We start from the raw sequence: 16,286 nt of genomic DNA on the forward strand, positions 1-16,286 counted from the left end.
AAGTGCTATTCCAGGTCGAGTCGGAGCCGACCAAAAGTTAAGGCACACCACACAGGTTGTTGGATTGCTACCCCTAGTCTAGCTGATGCAGACTAAAAATATAGGCAACAAAATAGATACGTGAGCTTATTATGATGTGATATCCTTGGAAAACGCTACTCTGTTAAAAACGTTCTGTGATTCCTTTGCAAAGAGGCGGGAAGTAGGACCGAGAAGCGGATAGAATCATAATTAGAAATTACCAGAGTAGCGTCATAACATTGTTTCAACCTCAAACTAAGCCCACAATCTCTTCCTTTCCTGAAAACGATGTATTTTGGATTAAATTAACCAATTGATCAATACAGATAGCGGGAAGATTATCACGCGATGTCCTAGTTAGTACATGATTACGCGATGTCCCGAGAGTACGTGAATGTACATTAAACGGGACATCAGTCGCGGAAAGTACATTAAACAGGACATTAGTCGCGAGTAAAAGAGACCGAGAGTAATGATTAAACGGTATATATAATCTAATATATCGCTGGTAAATTTCGAAGTCAGGTTCGGTCGTTATGATTTTAATAACGATGTGTAGTTATAGATCAAGGGTATAAATGCCTTGTCGCAACAGATGTTGGAACAATACAGATGTTGGTCGACTAAACGTAAAGCGATCCAAGACAGTCAGATATATATACACACGTTAACTTATATGTATTAATGTTTGTTTTGTCTGTTTAAAGTCTCGTTTGTATTTGCGTGCGCCGAACATTGAGAGACTATTACCGTTATATAGAGAATAACATTGGAGTTCAGGTAATAACATTGAAGTGCAGTTCACGCGACATATTAGGATAGTAATTTCCGGAACCGACCCACGGGAGCAACCATTTGGAGAAGTATAGTTTTATCGTTTCAGTTTGTTTACGTTTAACATATGCACAGGCGCGTTCATTCGGTAACAAAACGCTGGTATAGGAATTCCAGGCTATTGAGAGCTCGTTGGAAAAATACTGTATGAATTGCAAAGCGTTATTTCCGAGGCGAATGAGAACGCACGAACGTCGCATGGAGCGATGACGTCACGCTATGCGCGCCGTGAAGTGATTATTTTATATTAAACTATCCATAAGCGAACGTAAAGTGTAATGTACCCAAGGCCAAGGGTGCGTGAAATCCACGTGTAGTATATGTTTTATTTGTATATGTATGTGCGCGCTGCTATTGGAAAATGTTGAGTTGAGGTGGCGAGATGCGGGTTGCTGACGACACGTAACGGATCCAACCCAACACAACAGCTGTCCCCGGTGAGTATGACAATCATAAATATAGATGCATTGATTGATTGAAAACTTTATTAACAGATTGCAGAATGGGTACAATACAGCACAGCTCAATACACAATTGTTAAGGGGATGCAGACCAGAGAGAGACTTTAGTCTTGTTTACATGTTTACATGTGTACAAGATACACTACACGACCAAGGTACCCATGTACATGTCAAAATACTTCCCAAAGGTCAGTGAATACCACGATCACAACACCAGAGGGAGCTCCACAAATCATGTCAAACCCAGATTCGGCTCAAATAAGGGACTAAACACGTTTCGCAATTATGCCACATCAATGTGGAACGCCCTACCCAAAGCTGTAAAGGAATGTGGATCACTACCCACTTTCAAAACCTCTCTCAAGGGACACCTACGGGAGACTGCAATTCAACACTGGCCCCTGTAAATATCCTAACCCAATCATTCCAACCCCCTCCAATGTACAGTCATTTACCTAGTATGGTTTTGTCAATAGTTCAATGTACAATTGTGTTTGTTTGTACAGTGTCTCCTCCCCCCCCCCCTCAATGTACAGTGTTACTTGTTTATACAGTATGCCCCCCGCCCCCCCCCCCCCCCCCAACCACCTCCAATGTAAATTACCCAGTATGGTTGTCAATATCCCAATGTACCCAACCCCCCCCACCCAACCTCCAATGTACAGTTTCTACGTCAAATGTATATACTCCCTTTTCTTGACTCCTTCTGTATCACAAACAGTACTGTATTTGCAAATCTGGTATGTCATAAATGTATAGATGTAGCAGTACTGACTATCTGTATGTCATGTATGTCATATATGTCTATATGAATTGAAAATGGGGGACCCTGATGGAAACAAGACAAACGTCTTTCTCAGGTCTGCATCCCCTTAACAATTGTATGTATTGAGCCGTACTGTATTGTACCCATTCTGCAATCTGTTAAATAAAGTTTTCATTCATTCATTCATTCACATCAGGGTCCCCCATTTTCAATACCAGATTTGTTTACATCAGGGTCCCCCATTTTCAATTTATCAGAACATATTATGACATGCATGACGGACAGATAGTCAGTGCTGCTGCATCTGTACATTTATGACATACCAGATTTGCAAATTCAGTACTTTTTGTGATACAAAGGGAGTCAAGAAGGGGGAGTCATTTGACGTAGAGGCTGTACATATACACAACTATCAGTTGAGGCGGATTGCAGCTATCTCAGATCACTTGAGTGTTTATGTGCTTTAATTTACACATTATAAGTCACATAAAGCTAATTACAATGTCTGTTTCAGAATTATAATACATCTGTGGGCGTACCGGTCATACTGACCATGGGAGCTAAACAAACACTTCCGGTTCCCAATATATGGCAGTACAGGAATTGTAGTCCACATAAACAGCGTTAGATTAGACTTTATAAGCTTTCAATGTTGAAAACTTGGAACACAAACAACATAGACCATGTTTAAAAGTAAAATGTTTAGGTTATATTCACTTGAGTTAATGTGTTTATCTAAAGAACCAATGAAAGATAACTAGCCCTTTCCATTGTAAGACATTTTAAACATGATTCAAAATGTGTGGGTCCACATTCATGTGTACATATGCGATATGATTGATAAATGATAACACTATCATTTATCCTAGAACGGGATGGATGAGATCTAGCTAATGTTTGTTGAGCACACAGATCTTAGAAAAGAGTGGAAAATTAACATGTGTTTGTATTTACAGATCTGGCTCTGAGGCGAGATGCAAAACAGTGAATGACTACACCCAAATTGTATCACAAAAGACAGAAAATCCAACAATTTGCATGTCAACCGAGAGACAGTGCAGAGCTGAGAGACAATCGATTGACCATTTGGAACAAATCTGCATCCAAATACCCACATGTAAATTTCTTCAGAGTGGGCACTTGGGAGACAAAACAATGCAAATGCCTAGAGAGGACTCTGACCACACCTAGAGACGACGATAGCAGACACCATTGGATGGGCACTTGAAACCCACAGGGTATGCCTACACTCTGACCACAGACTTGGTGGACCAACAGAGAACCACTTAGTTAAACATGAAATCAGACACAAATGATGATGTTGCAGTCATGAAAGTCTACCTAATTCCCATACTAACAATAACTAACAAGTTGTTTTCATCATCTCTTTTCAAGAGACACACAAATTAGAGATATGAATTCTGAATAAAACCAAACAAAGTAGAAGTGCCTGAGATGAAAGATCAATGATGAAAACAATTTAACATACTATCCCCCTCCTTCTATTCTCTGCTTAACCACTAACTCCTTGCAAATTTCAAATACTTTCCATGATTGCAAAATTATCAACCACCAAAATTGCAGCACAATTATCTAAATGTACAAGATATCAACAACATTGATCATTTAGCTGACACTTTTATCCAAAGCGACTCACAGGTTCTGTACGACAGGACATCAGGCAAGGCACACCTCTATCAGCTGAGTAACAATGGTCATCAAAGTGTTGAGTGCTACAGTGTAGATTAGTTTATTAGGACAAATGCATGACAGTAAGGTTAGTTAAAACGTAGATGACAAAACAAATGATTGTTTTTCATGCAAAAATTAACTGGCTACCTAGATTTTATGTTTTTTCCCCATGCTATGCTATGATGAGCCATACTGAGATGTGAAAAACGTCAGAGAAGTCGTGGCGAGGTAAGTATCCTGAGGCACACCCAACGCATCCTGAGGTAAGATCAACTTCAATTTAACACCACAGACTATTTTATCTGATTCAAGACTTTGGCCATTCATTTACAAATTTTATTTAAAGCCTAATGCTGTAAGATCTAGTTAGACACAAGATCTGATAAAATTGTAATGAATGTGACCTTCTTGACGTAAGGAATCACTGCTAATGCAATTGGCTTGCATTTCCTATTGTCAATTAAGTGATTGTATTTAAAATGAAATGAATTAATCCCAAAATGATTTTCCACTTTAGCAGAAAGGCGTTGAATCATTTATGTGAGGAGTTTTCTAAGGCAGTGTTTATCACCCTCAGATCACGAATTGGTGAGAGGACAGGACGAGTGAGACGATGCGCGACCTGAACCACGAAGCTGCGGACACAACCAATGACGATTCGGACAATAAGAAGAGATCTAAAGACGATAAAGGGCGAGAATGTCTCCTTCACTATCGCAGCAAGCGGGCAGCCAGAGAGACTGTATAGGATTACTAATGCTTTCACCAGCCAAGAAATAGGCCTGTCGCAGTACACCTACCCCATCGCCAAGCTGATGGATAAATATGTGCACCTGCGTCAACTACCTATCCCGCTCATAGACGGTGCCACCCCGACCCTGCTGATAGGCTCCGACCATGCAGACCTCATAGTCCCGATAGACCGGGTCCACACAGGGCCCAGAGGCTGTCCTGCAGCAGTCGAGACCCGCCTAGGATGGACATCACAAGGCCCCCTCGCTAAGTCTCTTAACCGAACAGCAGCCACTAGCTGCCTCCACTCCAGAGTGACAGAAGAAGACACCACCCTCCTACAGCATGTCGAGAGGCTATGGACACTAGAGACAATGCCCTTTAAGAACGAAAAGAAAGACATTCGTTCCAAGGAAGACATTTACGCCATAGCACTCCTCGAGCAAGGGACAAAGAGAGTCAAAGTCAATGGAGTGATGAGATACGCAACTCCACTCTTGAGGCGAGAGGGTATGCCCACCTTCCACGCCCCAAAAGAAGCGACGGAGCGGTATCTATTGAACACAGAGCGGCGCCTAGCCAGAGACCCCGCTCAAGAGACTGTGTACCGCGCTGAGATTAACAAGCTAATCACAGCAGGACACATAAAGAAAATTGACAACCAGAGGCGACGACAACTACCGTGGGAGAACCATCCAACCCAGCCCACAGACATCCCCAAGAAAGTGGAGCAGAGGACCACGAAGGAGACTGACCAAGGAGACACTGACGAAGAGGAGATCAACCTTTGACGGCCTCCACCCCGGCACTGCAGACCAAACCCATCATCTCCAAGATGGGAACCAAAGCCCCGACCATCAAGGTGGATTCCCATGACAAGATTGTCATCCGTGTGAGAGAGAGCGTCCTACTGACTAGCCACTACACCGGCGGGCCCTCGCCCTCCATCAAGTGGTACCGCAATGACGAGAAGAGGACAGCGAAACCAGCACAACACATTCAAAACCAACCACCACGTTCAAGAACGACCACCATGTCTCTAGGCCTGATAGGGGCCAAGCGTGAGCACAGTGGCAGACATGTGATGGTGGTAGAGAACAACATAGGCTGCAGGAAAAGACCACTATAGTTGACTGCTACCGGTGACCCTTGACAAGGTACACAGGGAGCGGACGGCGACCTCCTGTAGGCCCCCTCTGAATGAACGACGACCAGTGAATGTTCCCGACTGCATCGTCAAGAAGAGACATCATCAGAGACCTGTAGAACAAGATACTTCTGAACACACATTGTCCACATTGTTATGTATGTATTGGCCCTGCCACACGACAGACCGAGAACAGATGATCAACACTTCACAGCAACTGTCAGATTCACAAACAAGAACTGTTTCACAGAGTTCATATGTATCTGGAAAATTATTGACTAGGAATATGATGAAATACAATCAGTAAGATTGCATTAACCAATTTTATAATGACAATGAGAAATGATCACAGAGTCACATTGCAAAATGGTATTGTTAAACAGGGCAGAACCAGTTGGATTGTTCCAAGACACCAAGTTTGTTTTGACCACAGAACAATGCATAACGATTATCATAATCACCTTTTATATTAACCACTAGGTTAACGGTTTTCAATTTTATTTTGACACATTAGCCACTAAGGTAATGTCTATTGTATGTATTTATTTAATTTTTATGTGTTACTGTTTGGCCCTGCCACACGACCGACAGAGAACACCTTGTCAACAACGACGCAACATCATTCAGATTAATACCTTCACAAGAAGGAAACTTTTCACACAATTGTATGTATCTGCAAAACGATGAACTAGAGATGTGATGAAAAGAAATCAATGAGAAAGCATTAACAATGGTTAGTAATAATAAGCTAAAATTTATTGCTGAAGGAAGAAGTGACCACATGATCACATTACATCACATTTGAATTACTTAGGTTACAAAATTGTATTGTCAGACAAGAAAGAATCAGTTGTTTTATTCTCTCATAGAAGAGGACATGTAACGTTGTTTTGCACCTATATGGTGATGCATAAGACGTTTTATCTCCTCATTTATAGAGAAGAAATGGAGAAAATTGCCTGATTCTAAGTAACACTCAAACTCAGGGTAAATACAACTGGATCCTAAGTAATTTCATCAAGAATCATCATAAAACGTGCAAAAATATATATATATATTTTTGAACAGTTTCCCATAATCAATCATGTTAGTTTTATTAACCACCAGGTTAACGGTTGTTAAAATGTTTTTGTACACATTAGCCTAATTATGCACACAATTTTGTTTTTTCACCCTGTGCAATCTGACCACACAGACAGTGCATGTATTTAATTGGTTTATTACGATGCCTGTATACACAACGATCACATTAGCTCCCCAAAGTCACGACATGAACGACTGAAGGTATGCCAAGATATTTGCACAGCGATAGCTTCAAATGATTATGTTAATTGTTGTTTGATATCAGAGATGAGGACCACTCAGTGATATAGGTATTTTGAGCGATTAATAAAAGAAAAGGGTGATATCTATCCCACATCTCTGATATCAAAATAACACAGACCGCAGTCCAGTCGATCATGTCATGAATCATGTATGTAAATAATTCTATTAATCATGTATGTAAATAATTCTATTTTAAACTATTATCCCCACTTTTACCTGTTCCAAACAATCCTGGTATATTATACATTAATCTCACCCACATTATAAGAAAGAAAAGTGAGTATTGTGGTATAATTATGTCCTCATGTAAATATATCCCCCTCCCTGTGTTCCCTTTACCTGTGCCCCCCCCCCCTCTCTGTGGAATAAGACACTCCCCTCCCCTGTGTCCCCATTACCTGTACCCCCCCCCCCAAACCTGTACCCCCTCCCCCCCATCTGACCTATCAAATGGGACCACACACCCCCTTTGTTGAACTATAAAGGGCTCTTCCCGACCACAATAAGGGTCTTACCTGGGTAATTTCAGCTGATCACCTGGGGCGAGAGCCTCAGCCATTCTCTCTATGTATTCTATCTGCTTGGTTAATAAACCTTGTTATTATCCAAGCCTCGGTTGACTGAGACATTCTTCATCAGGATATCCACAAATATCCCACATAAGCAATCCAGCAAATCTTAGTTACAATAATATTGTATGAACTAAGAAGGTGAAATGTTTCCAGATTAGATTCACGTTATTGTCATTACACAGTACAAGACAGTGCAACGAGATTGTGTACGTCCAACCAGGATGTGACAATCAACAGTCAGTTGCAATATAAATAAAACTGTACAGTAAAGTGCAATGGTTAGCACAATGTGCGATGGTGAGAAAGATAAATATTATAATTAAAATAAAGTCTACATAGGCTATGGGCGATATACACAGGTATACAGTGAGGTTCAGTGGGCTAAGTAGAATTTTGATTCAGAAGTATGACAGCTGAGGGGAAGAAACTATTTGTGGTCCTGTTGGTTCTGCCTGGGAGGCTGCGGTAGCGTGCCCCAGAGCAAGTACCCCACAGGCGGGTGAACAGTCCATGGTTGAGGTGAGAAGCGTCTTTGATGATGTTCCGTGCTCTCCGTGAGCACCGCTTCTCATAGATTGATGAGTTGGGGGGAGTAGGGTCTTGGTGATGCTGACTGACTGGTGACTGACTGGTGAAGTTGGACTATTTTCACTACCCTCTGCAATGATTTCCGGTCCTTAACAGTGCAGTTGTACCAGACTGAGATGCAGGTGGTGAGGATGCTCTCAATCGTACAGCGTAGCACGGGAGGGGGTAGGTGGAGTTTGGCCAACTTCCTCAGGAAAAAGAGGCGCTTGTGGGCCTTCTTGACCAGGGTCGAGGTGTTGGTGGTCCAGGACAGGTCCTCAGAGATGTGGACTCCCAGGAATTTTAAACTACAGACTCGCTCAACCTCCTCTCCATTGATGTGGATGGGGCTGTGCTTGCCTGTTTTATTTCTCCTGAAGTCCACCACTATCAATCAAGTATTTAAAGATCACTATTGCCTATTACTAGGCAACTCGGGGCAGAGAACATTGCACTACAAGCCCTGTTTGGAAATACGAGTACTCTGGACTGAAGCAAATGTGAATGTGAAATGCATATTATAAGCTGAATAATCTTGTAATATATGGACAAAAGCAATACTTTTTTCTGCCAAATATTTTAGTTACAAGAAGACTGTATGAACTAAGCAGCTGAAATGTTTACAGATTCATTCAAGAGGTTTATTAGTCACATACATACCAGAGCATACAGTGAAATGCGGGTGGCCATGCCCACTTTGATTATGCAATAATACTAAATAATAAAATAAAAATAATAAACAGGTAATAAAATAGACATAATATAGGCATGATAAAATAGACATGCTAAAGTCCTGAGATAGTGCAATACAATGTTAGCTACGGATTAAGGCACTGGGTCCTATGCACACTACTATACAATATACAGTTTTTACTCTATATCATTATGCTATACTTGCTATTTCTAAACTATACAAGAACCACATCAGTTATTTCCTTAAAGTGACCTTTATTTTCCTTGTTCCTTTAAAGTGTCCTTTCCATTTAGTTTAAAGTGACCGTTTGTGTGTGAGCGAATGCAGCATGTGTGTTGTGTGTGTGTATGTGTGTGCTCATGTGTACTTGTGTTTGAAGAGATCAGTGTTCAGTGTTCTGATGGCCTGGGGGAAGAAGCTGAGCCTTAGTCTCTCTGTTCTTGCTGCGTGTGTGCATAGGTGCTTGCCTGACCACAGCAGCTTGAACAGGCTGTTGTTGGGGTGGTGGGGGTCTTTCATTATTCTGCAGGCTCTGGATTTGCACCTCCTGTTGTATAAGTCCTGCAGGGGTGGTAGTGCAATACCCGTAGTATGCTCTGCTGAGTGCACCACTCTCTGTAGGGCCTTCCTGTCCTGGGCCATGCTGTTTCCAAACCAGGCAGTGATGTTTCCAATCAGAATGCTCTGTACAGCCCCGGAATAGAAGGAGTGGAGTATCTTCCCCGATACTCTGAACTTCCTTAACTGTCTCAGGTGATAGGCGCTGTTTCGCCTTTTTTACCACAGAGTCTATGTGTGTTGACCATGTCAGGTCCTCTATGATGTGGACTCCCAGGTACTTAAAACTGCTCACCCTGTCCACGATAGGCCCATTTATCCACAGTGGCATGTGTGTTCCCTGCTGTATTCTCCTAAAATCCATGATCAGCTCCTTGGTTTTACCAATGTTCAGGAGTAGGCCGTTATCCCGGCACAAGCGTGCCAGTTCATCAACCTCCTCCCGATAGGCCTTCTAGTCGTTGTTAGAGATCAGCCCCACCACCACCGTGTCGTCAGCAAACTTCACTATGGAGTTGGAGCTGAACCTGGCCCCACAGTCATGTGTGTACAGTGAATACAGGTTAAGTATTTAAAGATTGCCATTGCCCAAGCCTACTCCTCAGGTGCAGAGAAGATCAACAATCTACTATAAGCCTATAGTACTATAGCCAATCTACTCCATTATCCTCATTCCGGCTTATAAACAAAGATCACGTGACGCCATCGTGTCACGTGAGACAAAAAAATGGGCCGACCAATCAGAGGCCACGCTTCAGGACGCGCTCGAGGATGTTGACTGGAATATGTTTCAAGGAAGCGCCAGTGACGTCAGCGAGTTCGCCGACAGCGTTATCTGCTTCATCACAACACTGGCTGATAGTATTGTACCCACAAAGAAGGTGCGGGTGTTCCCAAACCAGAAACCGTGGGTGGACAGTACTATCAGAGCAGCTCTGAAATCCCGCTCCACTGCCTATAACCTGGGCAGAGAGTCAGGAAACATGGAAGAGTACAAGGCTTCAGTCTATACTCTGCGCAAGGCTGTAAAACTTGCAAAACGGACATATGCTGATAAACTGGAGACACAAATGGCACAAAACGACACAAGAGGCTTATGGCGGGGACTGAGGACAAGAACTGACTACAAAGTCAGCGCCCCCTCAATGGGGAGCGACGACGCCTCTCTCGCGGACAAACTCAACTCTTTCTACGCTCGGTTTGGTGTAGACCAGGGGTAGGCAACCCTAGGCACACATAGGCACGCGGGGGCATTTTCATAGGCACAGGGGGCAGCATTAAAAAAATTTAAATTTTAAATAAAAAAAATCATAATTTTTTTTCTTTTTGCTTTGAAATATTATAGTGAAATATTTTGCACTGTTGTCGCATTTATCTTGTTGAAATCCTCCCACAGGTTTTTTTTACTACCACATATTTAATTGAGACCCTTTATTTGTTTATTATTTCAATTTAGCTGGAAATACATTACTACATCATTCAGTAACATTTACAGAGCCTTATAACAAAAACATTATTACGGTCACCATTGTGACCAGTGGGATTAATCAACACATTTTATTATTTATTTTTCTATTTCATTGAACATTGCACATGTTAAAAGCCATTTTTTTTACTCAAAATGTGAGTATTACCAAGTCAACTTGTGTTCTTAAAACAATGACAATAAACATAGTTTTATTAGGTTAAAATAATGTGGTTGTGTACTTATTTTTCTGTTAACTTATTATAGATTGAAAACTGAAAACCTTAATGCACAGTAACTGAACTCAATATTTTTAAGTTCTGGTAACTTATTATTATAATTTTTTTTACAGTGTAGTCTTGCGATCAATCAAAACGTATTTACACGATATACCTCACATTCACCCTCCATTCACATCCTGGTGTTCTCCATTAGGCCTGTAGGTGGAGCTATGACAGCACACGTACAGTACACACACCGATGGTGTGTGATGTGTCCAAAAATGAATGGGCAAATGTGAGTGAAATGGTCGCACTGTATGCAGCTGTTTGTCTGCATTGCATCCCCCCCCCCCCCCCAACTCAGATTTAGGGTTGATACAACCATCATAATAATATTGTTAATAATAACAATAACAATAATGATGTAATAATGTAAAAATTATCATTAAAAATACCTGATTTTTTACGATGCATGGAATATTGTTGAGGCACACTAGTTACAACTATATTTCAAACAGGCACTCCATGTCAAAAAGGTTGCTGACCCCTGGTGTAGACCGTGGCGCCGCTAGCTCAACGGCTAGTGACGTCACTGGCGCGCCGGCTGTTGTGGAGGGGGGGGGGGCAACCGCGGGGGGGCGGGAACACTCTCTCGTTGTTGGAACACAGTGTGAGAAGAGCATTTATCCAGGTGAACACCAGAAAAGCTGCTGGCCCAGATGGTATAACAGGACGCATACTTAAGTCCTGTGCCAACCAGCTAGCCCCTGTGTTCACCGCCATATTTAATCAATCCCTGGCGGAGTCAGTGGTCCCTGCCTGCTTCAAGATGTCTACCATCATCCCTGTACGAAAGAAACCCTCCCCAACATGTCTCAATGACTACAGACCGGTGGTACTCACCTCTGTGGCCATGAAATGTTTCGAGAGGCTGGTCAAGGATCACATTTGTGCCTCCCTCCCCAGTGATATGGACCCCATGCAAGTTGCATACAGGCCAAACAGGTCCACTGACGATGCGGTCTCCCAAGTACTGCACAGCACCCTCTCTCACCTTGACCACCAGAAGGGGGGCTATGTGAGACTGTTGTTCATTGACTACAGCTCAGCGTTCAACACCATAGTCCCCACCAGACTGGTGGACAAGCTGATCGAGCTGGGTCTGAGCTCCGCTCTGAGCGCCTGGATACTGGACTTTCTGAGCGAAAGGCCCCAGGCGGTCAGGGTGGGGGGTCAGACCTCCAACACCATCACCCTGAGCATCGGGTCCCCCCAGGGCTGTGTTCTGAGCCCCCTGCTGTACTCACTATACACACACGACTGTGTGGCCAAGTTCAGCTCCAACTCCATAGTGAAGTTTGCGGACGACACAGTGGTGGTGGGGCTGATCTCGGACAACGACGAGAAGGCCTACCGGGAGGAGGTTGAGGTACTGGAACGCTGGTGCCAGGACAACAGCCTGCTCCTGAACATTGGTAAAACCAAGGAGCTGATTGTGGATTATAGGAGAGGACAGCAGGGGACACACACACCACTGAGGATAAACAGGGCTATCGTGGACAGGGTGAGCAGCTTTAAGTACCTGGGGGTCCACATCTCAGAGGATCTGACATGGTCAACACACATAGACTCAGTCGTAAAAAAGGCGAAGCAGCGCCTCTACCACCTGAGACAGTTAAGGAAGTTCAGAGTATCTGGGAAGATACTCCAGTCCTTCTACTCCGGAGCTGTAGAGAGCATCTTGACTGGTAACATCGCTGCCTGGTATGGAAACAGCACGGCACAGGACAAGAAGGCCCTACAGAGAGTGGTGCGCTCAGCCGAGCGTACCACGGGTATTGCACTACCACCCCTGCAGGTTCTATACAACAAGTGGTGCAAATCCAGAGCCTTCAGAATAATGAAAGACCCACACCACCCCAACAACAGCCTGTTCATGCTGCTGAGGTCAGGCAGACGCCTGCGAACCCCAGCTACTAGGACAGAGAGGCTTCGGCTCAGCTTCTTCCCCCAGGCCATCAGAGCCTTGAACACTGAACACTGAACTCTCCACACACAAGCACACATGAGCACACACACGACACACACACTGTACACGCTCACACACTAGCAGCCACTTTAACATGAGCAAGAACACACTCATGCTGCACACGCCCACACTTATGGCCACTAAGGAAAGGTCACTTTAAAAATAGTATAGTAGAGATTGTATAAAATAGCAATGTACAGAAAGACCCAGTGCCCCATCCGTAGCTAACAGTGTATTGCACTACCACAGGACCTAGCATGTCCTTCATGCTCTGTAAATAACTATGTACAAATACCGATATGCCCTACTATGTTACTTGTTTATTGCACAATATTGTTTTATTGGATTCTATTATATGTTGTTACTACTGTATTGCACATCGTTGCGGGCAAGACCACCCGCATTTCATTGTATACTTGTATGCCGTGACAAATAAAACTCTTTACTTGACTTGACTTGTGTTGTAAATACGAGTCATCTGGACTCTGTAAGTTGCCAGTGCATTGAGCGGTCTGTTGCACGTTCCTGTTCAACGTAAGGACCAATATATGGCAAAATAGTATGCAGGGAACATTGGTCTGTTCATTTAACCATGATCACAAAGACCTGATCAGAGACAATTGTTCTCTGTGAGACACTGGAATGCCTAGAGACCTTTTTCAGACACCAGCAGACTAATCTAAACTCTGTGGGTATTTGCACGCGGTGTAAACGCAGACAGACACAAATAGACAGACAGACTTACTCTGTGGTATATAATGTGTTGTTGAGGGCAGGTCAGGCCGGGGCTACACATCTGGTCCAGGGAACACCAGCTACACGGCCACACGCTGCCTACACATGCCATGCACCTGAAACACATACAATAGTTATTAAACAAGCCAAACAACACCTAGACTAGTCAACAATCACTACTGCCATAATGATTACGGTCAATATTAAAGATGCAATCATTATTTTCGGACAGCATTTTTCACATAGATGACCACCTGCGCCTGCCATCAAAAGGTCTTATTGAGTCATGGTGTCCTACTGTGATGTAACTAGAAGACTAATTGAGTCATAGTGTCCTACTGTAATGTAAACAGAAGGACTCACTGAGTCATGGTGTCCTACTGTGTTGTAACCTTAAGACTCGTTGAGTCATGGTATCCTACTGTGATGTAAACAGAAGTCTCATTGAGTCATGGTATCCTACTGTGATGTAAACAGAAGTCTCATTGAGTCATGGTATCCTACTGTGATGTAAACAGAAGACTCATTGAGTCATGGTGTCCTACTGTGATGTAAACAGAAGACTCATTGAGTCATGGTATCCTACTGTGATGTAAACAGAAGTCTCATTGAGTCATGGTATCCTACTGTGATGTAAACAGAAGACTCATTGAGTCATGGTGTCCTACTGTGATGTAAACAGAAGACTCATTGAGTCATGGTGTCCTACTGTGATGTAAACAGCAGACTCCCAAAGAACTGCCCTGATATGCGTGTTATGTTTATTATGTATTTACAATGATGGAGAGGAAGTGTTTTATTTACAATAGCTCCGTAGCTTGTGTGTGTGCCTGTATGCGTCGCTATAAAAAAAGTAGAAGAGGTGTATTGTTTCAATCCACCCACTCCGCTTTGATTGAAACAACGGAGAGATAGTGATTTATGGGAACCGACAGTGTCGGCCCAAGCTCTCACATGAACGTGCTTGAGGTGGATGTGTGTGTGTGTGTGTGTGTGTGTGTGTGTGTGTTGTGTCTTACGGGGTTGTGGTGTTCAGACGTCCTATGGCTCCACAGTCGTAGAAAGTCATGTTGGTGTGAGAGATTATCACATGACCAAACATCAGAGACACACCCAGTGTCATGTGATCTACAAAAAGGAAGTAAAACACAGACAGACAGACGCTTTTATTTTTCTAGATTATCATTTTGTTTATCTCACAGATGAAGTGTTTGGATTTAAAGAAAGTAAGTCTGTCTTCATCTTTACCACTGCCTGCTGCACTGGGTGGGAGGAGCTCTGGTGGGGGTGATTGACAGGTAATGCTGGTTTCCCGGACAATGGCAGGCTGAGGTGGGAGGGGCCCAAACGAGCAGGACAGAGACTCCTCCTCCAGGAGACCAGGAAGCTGGACTACTGTCAGAGTTACCTAGCAACACACACACACATCCTCAAAGGCCAAATCGGTGATCCTAACATAAACAAATGTGTAGCCCCAGCACTAAAAATCAAAAGGAATGGAGACATATTTTTGTTCTCTGGTTGATTGACTGAACTCTTGATACAAGCATATTAATACAATGCCTGATACAAGCATATTAATACAACATATTTAATAAAGTTATATTGGTTTGTGTTTGCTGGATAAGAAGTTGGAACATCAGAAAATGTTGTACCTGGGTTTGTTGCTCTCTGCTCTGATTGGCCGGCTCCATAATCTGGACTGTTACACACTGATTGGCTGGTTCAAAGCTCCACAGCCAATGGTTGGGCTGGGCATGGCGCTGACACTGCTGTTTCCTGGAACATCTGGAGAGAAAACCAATCAAATCTCAGAATAAAACAACCATCAACCACACACACAGACACACACAGACACACACACACACACACACACACACACACACACACACACACACACACACACACACACACACACACACACATACCCTACCTCCCCTCCAGAACACACCAGCCACAATAGGGGTCTCTGACAGACAGACAGGACTGACAATCTGTCTGTCTCTCACAGGACGATACAGGAACCTTAGTAACCTGAGAGACGGGGAGACAGAGAGAGAGAGAGAGATTGCAAAGCATTACCAATGACAATATAGTTTCATGTGATGTAAGCAAGTCCCAAATGAGAGAGGATGACGTCGTCGCTTCAGAGTTTAACACCACAATCTTTACAAGAAACAACTGATTTTTTTTTATTATTCAGAAAACAGACAAACAGCACAAAGCTGTATTGATATGTACAGTTACACCACTAGGTGGCAGTCTAGGGTACTAATCTACCCTAGTACCCTATATTACTATAAAAGTATTATATTACATTACATGGCAAATAGTACTGCATGATATCCATTCCTGACGCTGTAAAAGTGAGCATGGTTCATGTCATGTCATGTCATGTATGTTGTGTATGTCATAAATGTCGATATGAATTGAAAATGGGGGACCCTGATGTAAACAAGACAAACG

At 43.1% G+C, this 16,286-nt stretch overlaps 1 protein-coding gene across 1 annotated transcript in view; it reads right to left on the bottom strand.

Moving 5' to 3' along the window:
• plxnb3 (plexin B3) overlaps nt 1–16,286 on the bottom strand; it is a 248,172-nt gene that overhangs the window by 53,148 nt on the left and 178,738 nt on the right. Inside the window, exons 7-11 of the mRNA XM_084333745.1 lie at nt 15,754–15,854; nt 15,476–15,608; nt 15,069–15,228; nt 14,840–14,948; nt 13,831–13,936 (exon numbers count right to left, since the gene is read on the bottom strand). Coding sequence (XP_084189871.1) covers nt 13,831–13,936; nt 14,840–14,948; nt 15,069–15,228; nt 15,476–15,608; nt 15,754–15,854 — 609 coding nt within the window. The remainder of the gene's footprint in view (nt 1–13,830; nt 13,937–14,839; nt 14,949–15,068; nt 15,229–15,475; nt 15,609–15,753; nt 15,855–16,286) is intronic.

The sequence above is a fragment of the Notolepis coatsorum genome, assembly GCF_963971535.1.
Source record: "Notolepis coatsorum genome assembly, chromosome: 17".
Lineage (NCBI taxonomy): Eukaryota > Metazoa > Chordata > Actinopteri > Aulopiformes > Paralepididae > Notolepis > Notolepis coatsorum.